The sequence below is a fragment of the Oncorhynchus mykiss genome, chromosome 10 (assembly GCF_057628025.1).
Source record: "Oncorhynchus mykiss isolate SJ-2025 chromosome 10, ASM5762802v1, whole genome shotgun sequence".
Taxonomy (NCBI): Eukaryota; Metazoa; Chordata; class Actinopteri; order Salmoniformes; family Salmonidae; genus Oncorhynchus; species Oncorhynchus mykiss.
The window spans coordinates 21,745,267-21,763,340 of record NC_143031.1 but is presented as its reverse complement, the minus strand read 5'-3'; the positions used below and the strand labels follow the sequence as shown (position 1 = coordinate 21,763,340).

At 43.4% G+C, this 18,074-nt stretch overlaps 2 protein-coding genes across 3 annotated transcripts in view; one reads left to right on the top strand and one right to left on the bottom strand.

Annotated features, from left to right (window-relative positions):
* Window positions 1-1,408: 1,408 nt before the first annotated feature.
* On the top strand, window positions 1,409-10,602 carry si:ch73-261i21.5 (zona pellucida-like domain-containing protein 1). The gene is made up of 11 exons (XM_021617784.3): window positions 1,409-1,549; window positions 1,884-2,048; window positions 2,646-2,872; window positions 3,031-3,215; window positions 3,631-3,703; window positions 4,006-4,103; window positions 4,473-4,553; window positions 4,813-4,984; window positions 6,882-6,987; window positions 7,211-7,237; window positions 8,249-10,602. Exons 2-11 carry the CDS (start codon window positions 1,955-1,957, stop codon window positions 8,416-8,418), a joined length of 1,233 nt encoding a protein of 410 aa, XP_021473459.2. The 5' UTR covers window positions 1,409-1,549; window positions 1,884-1,954; the 3' UTR covers window positions 8,419-10,602.
* The window catches only part of hyou1 (hypoxia up-regulated 1), a 21,400-nt gene continuing 12,358 nt past the window's right edge, over window positions 9,033-18,074 (bottom strand). For both annotated transcript variants that reach the window (XM_036989906.2, XM_036989907.2), the window contains exons 12-24: window positions 15,939-16,071; window positions 15,045-15,232; window positions 14,252-14,390; window positions 13,978-14,035; window positions 13,806-13,882; window positions 13,529-13,690; window positions 12,963-13,279; window positions 12,613-12,700; window positions 12,247-12,503; window positions 11,656-11,740; window positions 11,144-11,432; window positions 10,814-10,924; window positions 9,033-10,599 (exon numbers count right to left, since the gene is read on the bottom strand). In XM_036989906.2, the coding sequence (XP_036845801.2) occupies window positions 10,550-10,599; window positions 10,814-10,924; window positions 11,144-11,432; window positions 11,656-11,740; window positions 12,247-12,503; window positions 12,613-12,700; window positions 12,963-13,279; window positions 13,529-13,690; window positions 13,806-13,882; window positions 13,978-14,035; window positions 14,252-14,390; window positions 15,045-15,232; window positions 15,939-16,071 (1,954 nt within the window). In that variant the 3' untranslated portion in view covers window positions 9,033-10,549. The remainder of the gene's footprint in view (window positions 10,600-10,813; window positions 10,925-11,143; window positions 11,433-11,655; window positions 11,741-12,246; window positions 12,504-12,612; window positions 12,701-12,962; window positions 13,280-13,528; window positions 13,691-13,805; window positions 13,883-13,977; window positions 14,036-14,251; window positions 14,391-15,044; window positions 15,233-15,938; window positions 16,072-18,074) is intronic.

Genomic DNA, 18,074 nt, shown 5'->3' with positions numbered 1-18,074 from the left:
CTTAGACTCACCCCTCAACTTCGCCGACTGCTCCAAGTGCCCCCCCTCCCCAATACATTTTTGGGGCTGCCTGTCGGGCTTCCAGCCGCGCTGCCGTGCTGCCTCCTCATACCGGCGCCTCTCTGCTTTGGCTGCCTCCAGCTCTGCCTTGGGGCAGCGATATTCCCCTGGTTGTGTCCAGGGTCCTCCGCCGTCCAGAATTTCCTCCCAAGTCCATGAGTCCTGCGATCGCTGCTGCTGCCTTTTACCACGCTGCTTGGTCCTTTTATGGTGGGTTATTCTGTCACGATCGTCGTAGTGAGGAGACCAAAGCGCAGCGTGATTAGAAGAAATACTTTTTCATGAATGACGAAGAACACTTAACAAACTATATAAAACAACAAACCAACCGTGAAGCTATATAATACTAGTGCAGACACATGCAACAAGACATAAACAATAACCCACGAAATACCCAAAGAAGATGGCTGCCTAAATATGGTTCCCAATCAGAGACAACGATAAACACCTGCCTCTAATTGAGAACCAATCTTGGCAATGATAGACATATATAGACACCTAGATGATAAACAACCCCATAAACCTACAAAACCCATAAACAGTACAAAAACACATACATCACCCATGTCACACCCTGACCTAACCAAAACAATAAAGAAAACAAAGAATACTCAGGTCAGGGCGTGACAAGTTGATGTTGAGATGTGTCTATTACTTGAACTCTGTGAAGAATTTATTTGGGCTGCAATTTCTGAGGCTGGTAACTCTAATGAACTTATTCTCTCCAGCAGAGGTAACTCTGGGTCTTCCATTCCTATGGCGGTCCTCATGAGAGCCAGTTTCATCATAGCGCTTGATGGTTTTTGCGACTGCACTTGAAGAAACTTTAAAAGTTCTTGAAATGTTCCATAATAACTGACCATGTCTTAACTTCTTAATGATGGACTGTTGGTTCTCATTGCTAATTTGAGCTGTTTTTGCCATAATATGGACTTGGTCTTTTACCAAATAGGGGTATCTTCTGTATACCACCCCTACCTTGTCACAACACAACTGATTGGCTCGAATGCATTAAGAAGATTAAGAAAATTAAGTTTTAAGAAGGCACACCTGTTAATTGAAATGCATTCCAGGTGACTACCACATGAAGCTGGTTGAGAGAATGCCAAGTGTGTGCAAAGCTGTCATCAAGACAAAGTTTGGCTATTTGAAGCAATGTAGAAAACAATACAAATAAAGAAAAACCCTTAGACCGGTGGTGTAGAGCTGGAGAACATAGAGACTTCCACTAACTATAAAAGGTTATTGTGTTCCAGAGATGTGTCAGATGATCCTGAAGACAAAACAGTCACCAGTGGTGTTTAAGCTTCTCGCATTGCTCTCTTGGCATTCCCTTTTCTTCTCCCAGCCACCTGTTTTTTGTCGGTTGCCCTCTTTCACACCCATTCACTGCAAAGGAGGCCAGTATAAATAGCTGTGATTCATGAAGGGAGACAGAGAATAAGAAAGAGAGACTGAAAGAGAGGAGAAGGAAGATATATCACACAAGGTAATTTCACATCTTCTCAATTATGATTGTTAACAATGCAACAGGGAGGAATGGGAAGGAAAATTAGGTCGCCATTGAAAAATACATTAATAGATTAATTGGACTCACCTGGTTAATTTAAGGATGAATAATAACAGAAAACAGGGTGCTTACATGTATGTAGTTATCACACTACTCCATTCACTATAAATGTACCTTTGCTCTTCTTCATTTTGTGAAGACATCTTTTACATTTATATTTCCTACCGGGATTAATTACATTTGTCAAATTCTTTTCACAAAGAGAAAAACATATATATATGAACATTAAAGTATTTTGCATTTCACCTGTCAGATTGGCCTTGCAAAAGCAGTTCTGAGAGAGATCCTGATATCTGGGTTTCCCCCTCCTTTGGTTTGAAGACAATGTGGCGGGCCCTCATGTATCAGCTTGCTCTGATTCCTCTTGTCCAGGCTCAAAATGACTACTGCAGAACACACCGTACATTCAGGGAGCCAGGTCAGTGGAGCTGCAGCCCAAATTCCACTTCCTCCCTACCTGTCTCACACCTTTCCTTTCCTGTCCCCCTTCCACTTTCTCACCTTACCTTCTTTACCACGTTTGTCAGTTGGGGCCACCCAACAGTTTGTGGAGTCTTTGTTTTTTTGAGTGAGGTCCATATGTGGGCAATGGGAAATAGATAAAGGCCAGATGTGATGTCATGCATCTTTGCAGTGTATGAACGGGTTAGATGTGTGTCATGGTCGCAGGTGTCAGGTAAACATGTTTGCGTGGTTTAAAGGCAATGAAAATGTGGTCATGCACACTCATGAGGTACTGGGCAGACAAATGTACTGTAGAAATGTTAAATATTGCACTCAAATGCCCCTTTGGAAATGCTTGCCTTTCTTGTAGTAAACAGAGTGCCTATAGCTACTGTAGGAGTTAAGTGGACAGAACAGTAGTGGACAGTCTACTGTGGTAATGTGTGACCTGGTGTCCCCTCAGTCAACACTGACATTAATGTCTGCTGTGGTAATATGTGGCCTGTTGTCCCCACAGCCAACACTGACATTAACGTCTACTGTGGTAATGTGTGATCTGTTGTCCCCTCAGCCAACACTGACATTAACGTCTACTGTGGCACAAATCGCATGGAGCTCCATATCTTGCTATGTCCTGTCTACTTTGGTGGATACAATGAAACACTGATGTCCCTCAACGCTCAGTACTTCAAGGGAGAGTGCCGGGGGACACCCGATTGGACGGTTGACCCGCCTATTCTGAAATACAACTTCTCCATCACAGAGGAGGCGGTGTCTGCCTGCAACAACAAAATAAAGGTAATTCTAGTTTGTTTGAGTAGTTATATTTCTATGGTATCACACTGACCGTGGAGGAGACATTTGGTGGTTGACACTAGAAGATGTTGCTTCAACTCTGGGTAGATGGATTTGACCCTGAACCTAGTAACATGTGAGTCTCTCTCTCTCTGACACAGATCACTCAGGAGGTGGGTTCTGGGCTCTTTGCGGATTTCTCCAGCGTTCAGTTTGTCAACATCTCGGGCATGATCAACTCTCTGGACCCCAGTGCGGGAACGATCACCTACCGCCAGGAAATGATTTACAAATTCTCCTGCCGCTATCCACTCCAGTACTTGGTCAACAACACTGAGATGACCGTGTGAGTAACCCAGGCCACCTTTTCTCTTAGGTTCACTTCATCTGAACTAAGTCAATTCAGGGAAGGACTTCCTCAATAGTAAAACCCTCAATGGGAAGTTATCAAATGGAGGCAGATTCATGCCAAAACAAATAGAAATAACAAGATTGCAATAACATTGATATTGGAGTATTGTTTTATGCGAACTGGGACTGAACCGAGTTTAAGTAAAAACAACCTCAAACCTGACCATACCAGTGACGTGGTGTTTGCAAGTAGCTGGTTATGGCGGGTGAACTAATGCTTTTGAGTTTTGTATTATAGGTTAAATCATACGGTGTATCATATGGTGACCTGGATGGTGAAATGCTGCAGTTTTTCTCAAGCAATTGATAGTAGCTAACAGGCAGATATATATTTTCTTTTTAACAAACAGGTCTGGGGTGAGCCTAGCAGTCAAAGACAGCAATGGGAGTTTCATCAGTACCCTGAGTATGATGCTCTACTCGGTAAAAATGTGTTTCTATGATCCATTTTCTATGACAGAGGAGAAGAAAGTGAGGTGTAATCACTAATTGTAAAAAATATTTTGTGTACACATGGAAAAAACTGTGTTAGCAGTTTCCAAATTGATCTGGGTGCAATAACACACAAAACGTTTGTATTCTTTTTTACATTCTGATTTCCTGCAATATTTCTGGTATGAATGTTCATAATTTAATTAAACTATATTGAGAGGACCAATGTGCTTGTGAATGCTTGAATGATCCCAAATGACAGTCTTCACCGACTTGTTCCGATTGGCTCCAAGGACAGGTTCTACACAACCCAGCTCAAGGTCCCTGAGGGAGGCTTGACGTTGAAGACACGCATCTTTGTGGAGGTCAAGGCCACCAATCTCACTGGAAGGTACGGGTATAGTAAATCTGGATTGAAGAAAACATGGAGTTTTAAGCAATAAGGCACAAGAGGCCATGCTATATGGTGAATATAGTCACAGTTAAAAGGGTGTTGTTCGGGCCAATGCGGAGCGGCTAAGGCATCTCGTTCAATCCGTGGCCGGAACTATCTGTTTCATGAAAGTGAAAAAAAATACTGGTAGTTATTTACTGACTGTAGTAGACTATATTGTGATGGATTATGTAATTTCCTATCAAACCTCATTATCAACGTTTTAAAGAAACTATGTCAATGGTCCCATTTAGAATATTGCCAAATATTTCACATGAAAGAAAATGCATTTTCGCCAACAATTATTTTCTTCTCCATCATTTCTAGGTTCAACGTGTTGTTGGACCGATGCTATGCCACAACCAGTCCTTACCCCGTCAACAGCACTTATTATGACCTCTTTGTTGGGTAAGTGAGACAACCCAGACGAAACTGTGCGAGCTTACTCCTTTGGGACACGTTGTCAGTCACACAAAGCTTTACTTTTAGGGAATAATTAGATTACTAAGATGTTCAGACATCCAATAGGACAAAACATGTACATACAGTAGATGGGGAAAAGACTAGAAACTCAGTTGCAGCTACATTCTAGCTATTGATTAATTATCATGTTATCAAGATCACCTAGTTTTTTCCTTGACATAACTTAGTGCCTTGCCTAGCTCAGGTGTAACCGGGATGGCCAGACGGTGATGGGGGTGAATGGGCAACAGCAGGAAGCTCGTTTCTCGTTTGAGGCCTTCCGCTTCGTCCAGCACAAGAACAGGACGTTGTCCACTTTCTACCTGCACTGCTCTACCAGACTCTGTGAGAGGTCCGTCTGCACCTCCCTGCAACAGGTCAGTCACTTCTCCTGTGCGGATGTTGTAACCACATTCCAGCCTATCTGCAAAGTAGTTGTGATGCACCAATTAACCAACAATTGAATGCCATGTCATTGCAGTTGGGCATTAGATTGCATGATCAAATGTGGTTCCTGCCACTTTAAACACCTATCCTGGCAATGTGAGATTTGGGGCACTATGTACAGGGCCGTGCACAGACCTTTTGGGGTACAGGTGCTTAAACAAAACAAGAGCACACCAAACATTACATTTTTTTCGCAACCAAGGTCACAGACTCATTGAGCAATTATGAATTTGATTATTTAGTTACATAAAAATAAATGGCCACATCTTCATGGCTAATTAAATGACACATACAGTGGGGCAAAAAAGTATTTAGTCAGCCACCAATTGTGCAAGTTCTCCCACTTAAAAAGATGAGGCCTGTAATTTTCATCATAGGTACACTTCAACTATGACAGACAAAATGAGAATAATTTTTTTTCCAGAAAATCACATTGTAGGATTTTTAATGAATTTATTTGCAAATTATGGTGGAAAATAAGTATTTGGTCAATAACAAAAGTTTCTCTCAATACTTTGTTATATACCCTTTGTTGGCAATGACAGAGGTCAACTGTTTTCTGTAAGTCTTCACAAGGTTTTCACACACTCTTGCTGGTATTTTGGCCCATTCCTCCATGCAGATCTCCTCTAGAGCAGTGATGTTTTGGGGCTGTTGCTGGGCAACACGGACTTTCAACTCCCTCCAAAGATTTTCTATGGGGTTGAGATCTGGAGACTGGCTAGGCCACTCCAGGACCTTGAAATGCTTCTTACGAAGCCACTCCTTCGTTGCCCGTGCGGTGTGTTTGGGATCATTGTCATGCTGAAAGACGCAGCCACATTTCATCTTCAATGCCCTTGCTGATGGTAGGCTTTGTTACTTTGGTCCCAGCTCTCTGCAGGTCATTCACTAGGTTCCCCCGTGTGGTTCTGGGATTTTTGCTCACCGTTCTTGTGATCATTTTGACCCCACGGGGTGAGATCTTGCGTGGAGCCCCAGATCGAGGGAGATTATCAGTGGTCTTGTATGTCTTCCATTTCCTAATAATTGCTCCCACAGTTGATTTCTTCAAACCAAGCTGCTTACCTATTGCAGATTCAGTCTTCCCAGCCTGGTGCATGTCTACAATTTTGTTTCTGGTGTCCTTTGACAGCTCTTTGGTCTTGGCCATAGTGGAGTTTGGAGTGTGACTGTTTGAGGTTGTGGACAGGTGTCTTTTATACTGATATCAAGTTCAAACAGGTGCCATTAATACAGGTAACAAGTAGAGGACAGTGGAGCCTCTTAAAGCAGAAGTTACAGGTCTGTGAGAGACAGAAATCTTGCTTGTTTGTAGGTGACCAAATACTTATTTTCCACCATAATTTGCAAATAAATTCATTAAAAATCCTACAATGTGATTTTCTGGATTTTTTCTCATTTTGTCTGTCATAGTTGAAGTGTTCCTATGATGGAAATTACAGGCCTCTCTCATCTTTTTAAGTGGGAGAACTTGCACAATTGGTGGCTGACTAAATACTTTTTTGCCCCAGTGTATTTAACGCAAATTTAAAGACAACTTGCTGGCAGTGGGTTCAGAACAACAATGACAAAAACTACAATTAAAAGTTGCATTGTGATCTGATTATGATCAGATCTTATAAGTGTAAATAGACAAGATTAGGTCAAGATCAGGATGACGGATGCATGTTAGGGGCAGGTATAAACGGGACTTAGATGTGCATAACTTCATACCAATGAATGGGGCCACCACAAGACAAGCAATGGAGCAACATACAGTAGATGCTAGCAATGACCTATGACCTTGTGTAAGAAAGCTATTCCAACCACCCCTTTTCTCCTCAGAACTGCACGGACATCAGCTCAAGGAGGAAGCGGGAGGTCCAGGACACGTCTGTGTCCGACACAGCCACAGTCAGCTCCGGCCCCATCCGCACCCAAGTGGACAACGGTAAGCAACAACCACTGACCCTCATGACCATCATTCACATCAGCATTCATCTGTGCTTCAGCATTCAATGATCCATCAGCAAGAATGACTAAAATATATTGAAGGCACAGTAACACTTTACTGATCACATGTACTTACTGCACATTCATATACCAGTAATGCCATTTTGGTTGAGGGGGTTTTCATGTTATGAACGCATAATTTCCTTTTATTTCTTATGCAGGTGATACTGTCGGAATTGTATCTGAAGGTATGCATCTACTTTTCATCACAACTATTGATATAGCTACAGTACCAGTCAAAAGTTTGGACGCACCTACCTATTCCAGGGTTTTTCTTTATTTGGACTATTTCCTACATTTTAGAGTAATAGTGAAGACATCAAAATTATGCAATAACACATATGGAATAATGTAGCAACCAAAAAACACCCACTCATTCAAGGGTTTTTCTTTATTTGTACTATTTTCTACATTGAGATTCTTCAAAGTAGCCACCCTTTGCCTTGATGACAACTTTGCACTCTTGGCATTCTCTCAACCAGCTTCATGAAATAGTCACCTGGAATGCATTTCAATTAAGAGGTGTGCCTTGTTAATTTGTGGAATTTCTTTCCTTCTTAATGCGTTTGAGACAATCAGTTGTGTTGTGACAAGGTAGGGGTGGTATACAGAAGACAGGGCTAAGTCCATATTATGGCAAGAGAAGCGACAGTCCATGCGGAACATTAAGTTTCTTCAAGTGCAGTCGCAAAAACCATCAGGCGCTTTGATGAAACTGCCTCTCATGAGGACCGCCACAGGAAAGGAAGAAATTGCAGCCCAAAAATGCTTCAGAGTTCAAGAAAGATACACATCTCAACATCAGCTGTTCAGAAGACTGCGTGAATCATGCCTTCATGGTCAAATTGCTGCAAAGAAACCACTACTAAATGACACCAATAATAATAAGAGACTTGCTTAGGCCAAGAAACATGAGCAATGGACATTAGATCGGCAGAAATTTGTCCTTTGGTCTGATGAGTCCAAATTTGAGATTTTTGGTTCCAACCTCTGTCTTTGTGAGACGCAGAGTAGGGGAAACAGACGATCTCCCCATTGGTGGTTCCCACCGTGAAGCATGGAGGTGGTGTGATGGTGACACTGTCAGAGTACCCTATATTTGAATTTCAAAAGATATAATACAAAAGTTGTCTAGAAACAATCTTTGTGAAGTATTTTCTCTGAACCCTTTCTCTGAATTTTCTCTGAACTCTTTGCAGTTTCCGAGCAGTTGGGTGGAAAACACAGATCCTTGCAAGGTGTTGCCATAGCAGCAGGGATTGTTGGCGCACTCTGTATCTCCATGGTAGCCTTCATTGCGTACTGGATCATTGTGCCAAGGACCATTGGGGCCACAGAGACGAGAATGCTCTTCACTACAAAAGAGTGACAGTTTAGGGGAAGGCTTTGCCCTGTTACTCTTAAGGTGGTTTCCTATGTCCTAGTTCTTATGATCACTGAATTAAGTAGGTGGGTCAGTGACAGTGCAATAACTTAATTAATATATCTGTAACCTGCACATATAGCATTGCATGTTTAAATTGTTTATTTCCATTTTAAAGGCATGTAAAGTCTGGTATTAAGGCTATCTTCTTTGTCTGGGGGTAAGGTCAAGTATAAATGGATGCTATTCCATATCTATTATCATAATCCAAAATGTCAAATCAAACATGACTACCTATTTTGGTGTATTAGTTTCAAGGGCTTCTTCGATGCTGTCCATCAAATCATATTTAAATGCAAATTTTCTATAACCTGTCTCTTTCAATTTCCCAGTCTTTACAAATACTGGTGTATAAAACCACTCGATAAAGTTTTTAAAAGTAAAATGGCCTGTTTTTCCCATGTTTCATAATCTGTCCTGCTGCCCTTGAAGTTCTCTAGCCTCAGACTACCAGACAATTACACATTCAAACAGGCCGTTCTGGAATTTAAACTATGAATTAGAGCGAAACCATTACCTGATTACAGAATGGACCCTAGCCCAAAGTTACAATGGTACCGTTGAATGTGTATTTGTAGACACTTTATTTTTTTAAAGACATGGATGAGGGAATAAATACACATGCCACTGTTCATCCATCCATCATTTCAGTAAAAAAAAAAAAACAGTCTTAAAAACATTAATTAAAAGTTTAGAAACAAAAACGTTGGCATCTCCCTTCCCGTTTATTTCCCCCCCCCACAAACCATCCGAAGTGACACAAAAGAGCAGAAATCATCCCACTGGGTACAAACGTCTATTCCACATTGGTTCAACATAATTTCATTGAAATTAAGTGGAAACGTTGATTTACCCAGTGAAACTCCTCTGCTAGAGGTTCAAGCAGCTTGAAACATGGACAATATCTGCTTATTTTTCAGGCAGTGCAACACAGTCGAGCAGTCCTCAAATTCATACTGGCATCCATACACAAACACCAGGGTAGTGTTCAGTAGGGCACATCGTAACAAAACGTTATGCAACAGAATACGATCATGTGCCATTTCACTCCATTGCAACAATGTTTTCCCACACTTGCCCATGACAGCCCCTTGGTGATTGAAGTTTACTGAACTATCTGTATCGAGTACAATTTATAGACTGCACATAAGTATTGCATATCAAAAGATAACTGTCATTCAATGTAACATGTTTTTTCCCCCTCATCCTAAGTCAGTTATGAATTTTCAGAAAGAACAATGCTAATTAGAACATGGAGAGGGTTCTGAAAAACAAAAATGGATTTTACACATGAACACAGTGGATGGTTGTCAATGTCAATCATATTTTGATAATTTCCCTCATGGTGTATGGAATACACACCACAATTGTTTTGCATTTTCTCAGCGACAAGACAAGGCATTAAGCGAGGAATTCAATATTCAAAAAGACAACTGAAACGCCATTCCATTTGCCAAGAGGTGTATACATTAGCTAGTTCAATCCCAATGAGATCTTTCTCAAACAGACAGAAAACACATTAAAAGTGAATGAAAGCAAGATTTTCCCGAAGAAAACACAGATCTGAGGATAACCGTGCTTGAGAGGAAAAGTCACAACCTTTTTTGATTACAGAATACGACAAAAGCTGAATTTTGCAGGAGAGGAAACATTGAGTCCTGTTATTATTGGTCCTTCCAAAACAAAACATTTTGTATCAGGTATTTGTTCTGTTCTATGCAGCGAAATTATACAGTGGTCAAAATAAGGTTGTTTGCATGCAGGAAAGTATGCCTAAACCTTAAGGGTAGAATAGAAACTTGAGGTCTTGGGTTCAATTCATTCACTGGTTATTCCAGACTTCGTAAGTGCTCCTTGCTCACCATGTTAGAGACAGGAGAGATGTATAAAGATCAACAAGGGGCATAAAGATCAACAGAAATTGAGAAAGGAATGGGGGGAATTAAGGTGTCTGAGCTGATTCAGTGTCTTTCTGGTTTTCAACATATGGGTGGAAAAACGAAAAAAGAAAAATGGAGGAAACTGGAACAATTAAACATCGTCAATAAATACAATTCAATCTTCTCAGTTCCAGCTGTTATAACTCATCCCCTACATGCTTTTCTGACTTGTCTTTCTCTGTTGATTCTGAAAATGGAGAGGAATACAATATTATACTCTAGTATATAACAGTACAGCATATTACTTTGAAAAGGTTTTATACCATCATAGTTGCGCCACCTTGAATGAAATGCCAAATTCTATTCCTTTCCATTAGATTCCCACTTGTGTAACGAGAAATTGTAAGACACCTGGGTGCCAATTTGCACATGCAAAAGGATAGTTGCTTTGGCAGACGTACCTGTACTTGCAGTTTCATCTTTAGGCTGCGATTGGCTGGACGAATCGGTGTTCTGTCCAGTGGGCTCTTTGGTGGGCGGTTCCTCTCCTGGCTGCACCACCTTAGTGGCTTCTGTCAAATGAAAACAAATCCCACCAATGAAAAGATGGGTCTGATCGGTGATTACATTTTTGTCGAAAAGGGATCTTTGACAAGTTATTGCACACGTGATTACATGATTTCCTGTTTCAAAGCATTTTGCTAAGGTGTGGCCTGTTGAACATGACCCTCCCTATATATATATATAAAGCCATAACAGAAATGTGTTGGGTTTTCCCCACTCTCTCTGACCTTTGTCTTTAGTCTCCTCCTTGGGAGGTATGACTTTCTCTTCTGTTTTGCTGCTGTTGGCCTTGCTGCTGCTCTCCGAGACAGTGCTGTTGGCCTTGCTGCTGCTCTCTGAGGCGGTGCTGTTGGCCTTGGCCTTGGCCCTGGGCTTGGCAAACTTGGCCTTGTTCAGCAGGTAGTGGACCTCGCGGTCCAGCAGAGACAGCTTGGACTCTATGTCTTTGGACAGCAGCACGGGCCGCTCTGTGGGAGAACGCTTCTCCTGCTCGGCCACCGTGTCGTTCTTCCACGTCTGTAGAAGAGGGGGAAGTGTTGGGGGGTAAAAATGAACAAATAATAATAAAAAGGTTGTTTCTTTGTTCCACATTGATGACAAACGAGGGACAATAACCATGTGAAACACGTCATCTCATATTTGAGTAATTTTGAATTCTTGAGGTAATGGTCCATCAAAACAGAATCTTGGCAAAGGTATCAATGAGTAAAACAAATCAAAGTTTATGAATCACACATACAATGGTCTCGTTGATGACTCTGTCTAACGTCTTCAGCTCCACTTCGGTGAAGATTTGGTCATCCTCTGGTGTTAGTTTGACGCTCCTTGAGGAAAAAAAACATGTCAAATGGATGCATTGTAAATGTCACCTCTGAAGCTAAGCAGGGTTGGTTCTGGTCGCTCCCTGGATGGGAAACTCGATGCTGCTGGAAATGGCGTTAGAGGGCCAGTGGGGGGGTTCTAAGGAGATCCCAATGCCCCAGGGCCGTGAAAGGGACGGGTGCCATCTTTAGGATGGGATGTTAAAACGGTGTCCCGATTCTTTGGGGTCACTAAAGATCCAATGGCACTTATCGTAAGAGTAGGGGTGTTAACCCCAGTGTACTGGGTAAATTCCCAATCTGGTCCTCATACCATCATGGCCACATAATCTACAACTTCCAATTGGCTCATTCATCCCCTCCCCTTGTAACTCTTCCCCCCCCAGGTTTTTTCTGTAAAAGAGAATGTGTTCCCAGTCAACTTAACTGGTAAAATCCGTTTAGCATTTTCCCTACTAATGGTTAAGGTTAGGATTGGGGAAGCTGATCCTAGAGCTGTCGGGACCCACCTGAGGAAGAAGCTGGAGTGGTTGAGCATGCTCTCCAGGGCGGCCAGGTGGTCGGGCCACTTCCTGCGCTCCTCCACACGGAAGAACATGGCCTTGCACAGTTTCCTGAGCTCCTGCAGCTTTTCCCGCAGCTCCTTGGTGACTGCAGAGTAGCCATCCTCATCCATCCAGGCCGACGCCTCGCTCAGCTTCGTCGTGATGGTCTCCTTCTCCTCCTCTGACACCACCGCCTGGTACTCCTCCTGGTACATCTTGTCCTTAGGGGGAAGGAGAGGAAAAGGGGGGGGGGGGGGGGGGGGGGAATTAGACAGCTGCACCTATGGGGGGGGGGGGGGGGGGGGCATACTGGTGTTGTGCTGTTCTAACCTGGGTCTCAAAAATGAATGCCTCAAGGCTGTTCAGGGTCTTCTCCCTCTCCTGCTTCTCCAGGTCTCTATCAGTCAGGTCTTGGAGCCTGTCAGGTCAAGAGGAAATCAAAAACCTTATTGCAGCAAATTTGGAGGTTGCTGGGGCTCGAACCTGGGTCTATGAGTCTGTCAAACAACTTAACCATTACACCAAGAGATTCAAAACCTCTGGCGAAGTTGCTAGGTTTTGAACCAAGTCAGGATGCTACATGAATATCATTCTAGATTGAAAAAAATCTACGTTTAACTTCCCCACCCTGCACATTTGAAGCCTCCAAAAATGTCAGAAGGAAAGATAGCGCAACATACTTCTTGTTTGAGGAGGCGATAGCTTCCAAGCTAGGGTTCAGGATGTCGTTCACTTGGAGCTCCACTGAGACATCTTCAGAGAACTTGGTTCTCTTCTGAGGCTTGGCTTTCTTCGCCACCGCTGCGTCCTTCTCCTCCTTCCCCGCCACCTCCTCCTCCGCCACCTCCTTCTCCTCCCCCGCCTCCTTCTCCCCCGTCTCCTTCTCCTCCCCCGCCTCCTTCTCCTCCTCCCCCGCCTCCTTCTCCTCCCCCGCCTCCTTCTCCTCCCCCGCCTCCTTCTCCTCCCCCGCCTCCTCCACTCCATTTTTTCCTCTCTCCTTTTCAGAGAAAGATGATTCATTTACATAATGGTAATGACACTTAGTTATTTAATGTCCAATTCAAACGGAGAACGAGGTAAAACTCATTCATGTGAGGTGTATGCTTTACTGACAACATCCTGTAACCAAATGCTTCATACAAAACGTTAAGTTTCGAAATGTTCATTAAACACGAAAGCACTGAATACACCACAGGGCTGAGCGTCCCGGGTGTTCATGTGGACTCCAACTGAGCAGAGTACTTACCTGAGGGTAAGCCTTACTGTCCAATGCCTCTCCCTTAGTCTTCTCTTGGGTTGGGACCTCCTCCTCCTGTTTCTCCCCAGGCTCCTGCTTCTCTTCCTGGGGAGCAGCCTCCTCCTTCTTGCTCTGCTCCTTCCCAGACTCTGAAGGAACCTCCTCCTCATCCTGGGCACAGAAACAATAGGGGAGAGGCAGGGAGTGTTAGACAGCAATGAACTAGTGTGAAGGAGAGGAACTCTGGAGCATGTTACATTAGGATGGGGACTGAGGAGAGGATTACCTGAACTGGTTCCGTCACATTTGCATTGGGCTCTGAGGATCCCCCTCCAAACAGGCTGGAAATGGTATTTCCTAGTTCTGACAAATCAAAAGAGCCAGAATTCAGACATGGAAGAGACTATGACTGACTAATGGGGGGAAATCAGATGTCAATTGATTACATAAAAACCCACTTGTCAGAGTTGATTCCTCATCCTTCTCCTCTACAATGGTCTCAAAGACAGACTCCACCTAAAAAATAAAAAATAACTATTAAAGCAATAGGTCACCAAAATAAAATTATTTACATGTATTTTGCAACGATCTTTAAAAAAGTTAAATGTCTGATAAATTCTGTATCTGAGATTTTATTGTACTTCCAGAGAGGAGCTCCATAAGCATCAGAGGGGTGCACTGACCATAGAGATCACATCATTCACATTCTATAAGTAATTCTATGGTACTGACCCGGTCCAGGAGGAGCATGCCACTCTCATCCATGTTGAAGTGGGCCTTGATGCCCTTGGACTCAGCATCCATGTGCTTCTGGAAGCTGCTGCTCACCCCAGACAGCTGCACTGTGGTCAGGTTGAGAGAGCCAAACACACTGGCGGAGGAAAGGAAGAGAAAAGAAAGTGAGGTGGACATTTAAAATCAGATGCAACATAAGGTTGTGTTATGGCTGTTTATTTGATTTCTGTTACAATTCAAAACTGTATTTGTCCCCTTAGCCCTAATAGAATTGGCCTATAGCCAATGGCAAACTAATACTGTTACAGTATATCCTTAATTTTCCAGAATTTTCCTTGGGAGAGGTGCTGCAGTGTTGTGACTGACATCACCCTGATCCAATCATGCGCAACCAGAGAAAATCAACGGCACCTGCGCTTTCTCTGTCTGACCCTCCACCACAGAAGGCACTGAGGGAGGCTAAAACAATAGATTTGGATCGGACCGATTCATGCTACATTTGGATCGGTTTGTGCTCCTGTGGACCAATGCACTCATATCTTAACATTTAAACCCGATTCTGATACGCGTCGGTGAATCGTTACATCTCTACTGTTTTGCCGTGTTGTTTCACACAGACTGGGCTAAGTCTGTGCCGGTTTCCTGGACACAGATTAAACCAAGTCCTGGGAAAATAAAACCATGCTCAATGGAGAACCTATTTAAGTCCAGGGCTAGGCTTAATCTGTGTCCAGGAAAACAGCCCTAAATTCCTACCAATTAAATCCATCTTTATTGGAGAGGTGCTCACCTGAGGTCATTCTGGCCCAAGAAGCTGAGGTCTCCATAGTTGATGTCAAAGGCAAAGTCATCAGTGTAGCGGTTGAAGGTGATGACCTTGCGCTGGGGGTAGGGGGCCATCCTCTGGAACAGGATACGCTTGTTGTGTTTCAGGCTCCTGGAGCCATCCTCATCCTCCGTCTCCCTGGTGAACTCCACCTGGAGAATGAGAGCGATGAATGAAAAGATGAGCACCGTATGATAGAGTTGTGGTGCTAAGCTTTTCCATTCATTTTGGGTTGAGGTGTATAGCTGAACTTACATAACTGATGGCGTGGGATGTGGACCCATCTTAACCATTTTTTTATATATTTTTTTAACCCTTTAACTACCCTTTGGTAGTTACTGTCTTGTCCCATCGCTGCAACTCCCGTATGCATTCGGGAGAGGCGAAGGTCGAGAACCGTGCGTCTTCCGAAACACGACCTCGCCAAGCCGCACTGCTTCTTGACACAATGCATGCTTAACCTGAAAGCCAGCCACACCAATGGGTTGGAGGAAACGGCGTACAGCTGGCGACCAAAGTCTGATTGAATGCGCCCGGCCGCCACAAGGAGGAGTCGCTAGAGCGCGATGGGACAAGGACATCCCAACCGGCCAAACCCTCCCCTATCCCGGACGGGGCTGGACCAAATTGTGTTGCCTCATGGGTCTCCCGGTCGCATACAACGCAGCCTGGTATTAAACCAGGATCTGTAGTGACACAGCTAGCACAGTGATGCAGTGGCTTAGACCGCTGTGCCACTTGGGAGGCTTGACAATAGACAACTTTTGGGGTTGTCTCCTCTAAAAGGAATGGATGGATGGTAATGGAATTATTTTTAAAAAGGGGTGGGGTTCAATGTTAAAGAATGAGCTGTGTTACCTGGATGGGGAAAATAGCTGCCTCCCTGACCAGGAAGGGTTTAACTTTAAAGGCCTTGCTGAGGGCAGCGGCCTGGTACACAGCACCCATAGCTGCAGCCTCGTCTGCATTGATGTTCTTTCCCAGCTCCTCTCTACACACACACACACACACACACACAGACAGGTCAATGTCATGCAGATATCTTGTTTATTCAAAGTGATAGTTCACTCCAAAAAAAAGTTTGGCCAGAGACATTGTCATACCTCAAAAGCAGTCAAATTCTGTGGATGTAAGGCATATCAAGCGTACGTGAACTCATCTTCAGTCTAATAAATCTATGTAATATAGCCTACACCACAATAATTCCATTAATTATTTTAGACAGGTCTAAAGAAACATATGAAGAAAAAGTAGTCTATTTCAGAAGAAAATAGAATACTCCGAGTTGTCCTTATGTGGCCATGCCAAATGGCTGTGGGCTACATTAGTTCATTTAGCAGACAAGATTTGCTTATAATGCCGTGGCATTATTTTATAGTATGAAGAATACAATTGCTGAATAAAATTTTATTTGAGGGAGTGGGCACATGTGGCTGTTCTGTGTTGAGCGGTTAACAAAGAAATAGGTACTCCTACATGCTTAATTTAGAGTAACTTCAGTTGTTTTACAAACGTTGGGCTGTATGTTTAGATTTTTAATACATTGTGAGGCTGCATGATGAGATTCTAATGATGATTACGTCCGATCGGAAGCCCTCTCACTCACATGGCTCTGTCACGTGATCAGGTTTTATCTCACAGGCTACAAATTAAAACAGACACCTCGGGCACGCAACTGCGCGTGTCCTTATCCAATTCCGAGGTGCATATTGAAGATATTGGAAGAAATTGTCCACATTGATTTTGTCAGCTAACAAGAGTAGGCCTAACGAACAGCAAAAGCACTAGCCTATGTATGTCAATCTACAGTCGTGGCCAAAAGTTGAGTGACACAAATATTAACTTCCAAAGTTTGCCGTTTCAGCGTCTTTAGATATTTTTGTCAGATGTTGTTACTATGGAATACTGAAGTATAATTACAAGCATTTCATAAGGGTCAAAGGCTTTTGACAATTACATGAAGTTGATGCAAAGAAGTCAATATTTGCGGTGTTGACCCTTCTTTTTCAGGACCTCTGCAATCCGCCATGGCATGCTGTCAATTAACTTCTGGGCCACATCCTGACTGATGTCAGCCCATTCTTGCATAATCAATGCTTGAAGTGTGTCAGAATTTGTGGGTTTTTGTTTTTACACCCACCTCTTGAGGTTTGACCACAAGTTCTCAATGGGATTAAGGTCTGGGGAGTTTCCTGGCCATGGACCCAAAATATCGATGTTTTGTTCCCCAAGCCACTTAGTTATCACTTTTGCCTTATGGCAAGGTGCTCCATCATGCTGAAAAGGCATTGTTCATCACCAAACTGTTCCTGTATGGTTGGGAGAAGTTGCTCTCGGAGGATGTGTTGGTACCATTCTTTATTCATGGCTGTGTTCTTAGGCAAAATTGTGAGTGAGCCCACTCCCTTGGCTGAGAAGCAACCCCACACATGAATGGTCTCAGGATGCTTTACTGTTGGCATGACACAGGACTGATGGTAGCGCTCACCTTGTCTTCTCTGGACAAGCTTTTTTCCAGAAGCCCCAAACAATCGGACAGGGGATTCATCGGAGAAAAGGACTTTACCCCAGTCCTCAGCAGTCCAATCCCTGTACCTTTTGCAGAATATCAGTCTGTCCCTGATGTTTTTCCTGGAGAGAAGTGGCTTCTTTGCTGCCCTTATTGACAATAGGCCACCCTCAAAGGTCTTTGCCTCACTGTGCGTGCAGATGCACGAACACCTGCCTGCTGCCATTCCTGAGCAAGCTCTGTACTGGTGGTGCCCCGATCCCGCAGCTGAATCAACTTTAGGAGACGGTCCTGGCGCTTGCTGGACTTTCTTGGGCGCCCTGAAGCCTTCTTCACAACAATTGAAACGTTCTCCTTGAAGTGCTTGATGATCTGATAAATGGTTGATTTAGGTGCAATCTTACTGGCAGCAATATCCTTGCCTGTGAAGCCCTTTTTGTGCAAAGCAATGATGACGGCACATGTTTCCTTGCAGGTAACCATGG

Bases quoted from the DNA above. Each gene is read 5' to 3' on its own strand.
- si:ch73-261i21.5 (XM_021617784.3), top strand. From the start codon at position 1,955: ATGTGGCGGGCCCTCATGTATCAGCTTGCTCTGATTCCTCTTGTCCAG. The intron at 2,873-3,030 runs GTAATTCTAGTT...TCTCTGACACAG, and splicing joins CCTGCAACAACAAAATAAAG to ATCACTCAGGAGGTGGGTTC. The intron at 4,985-6,881 runs GTCAGTCACTTC...TTTTCTCCTCAG, and splicing joins TCTGCACCTCCCTGCAACAG to AACTGCACGGACATCAGCTC.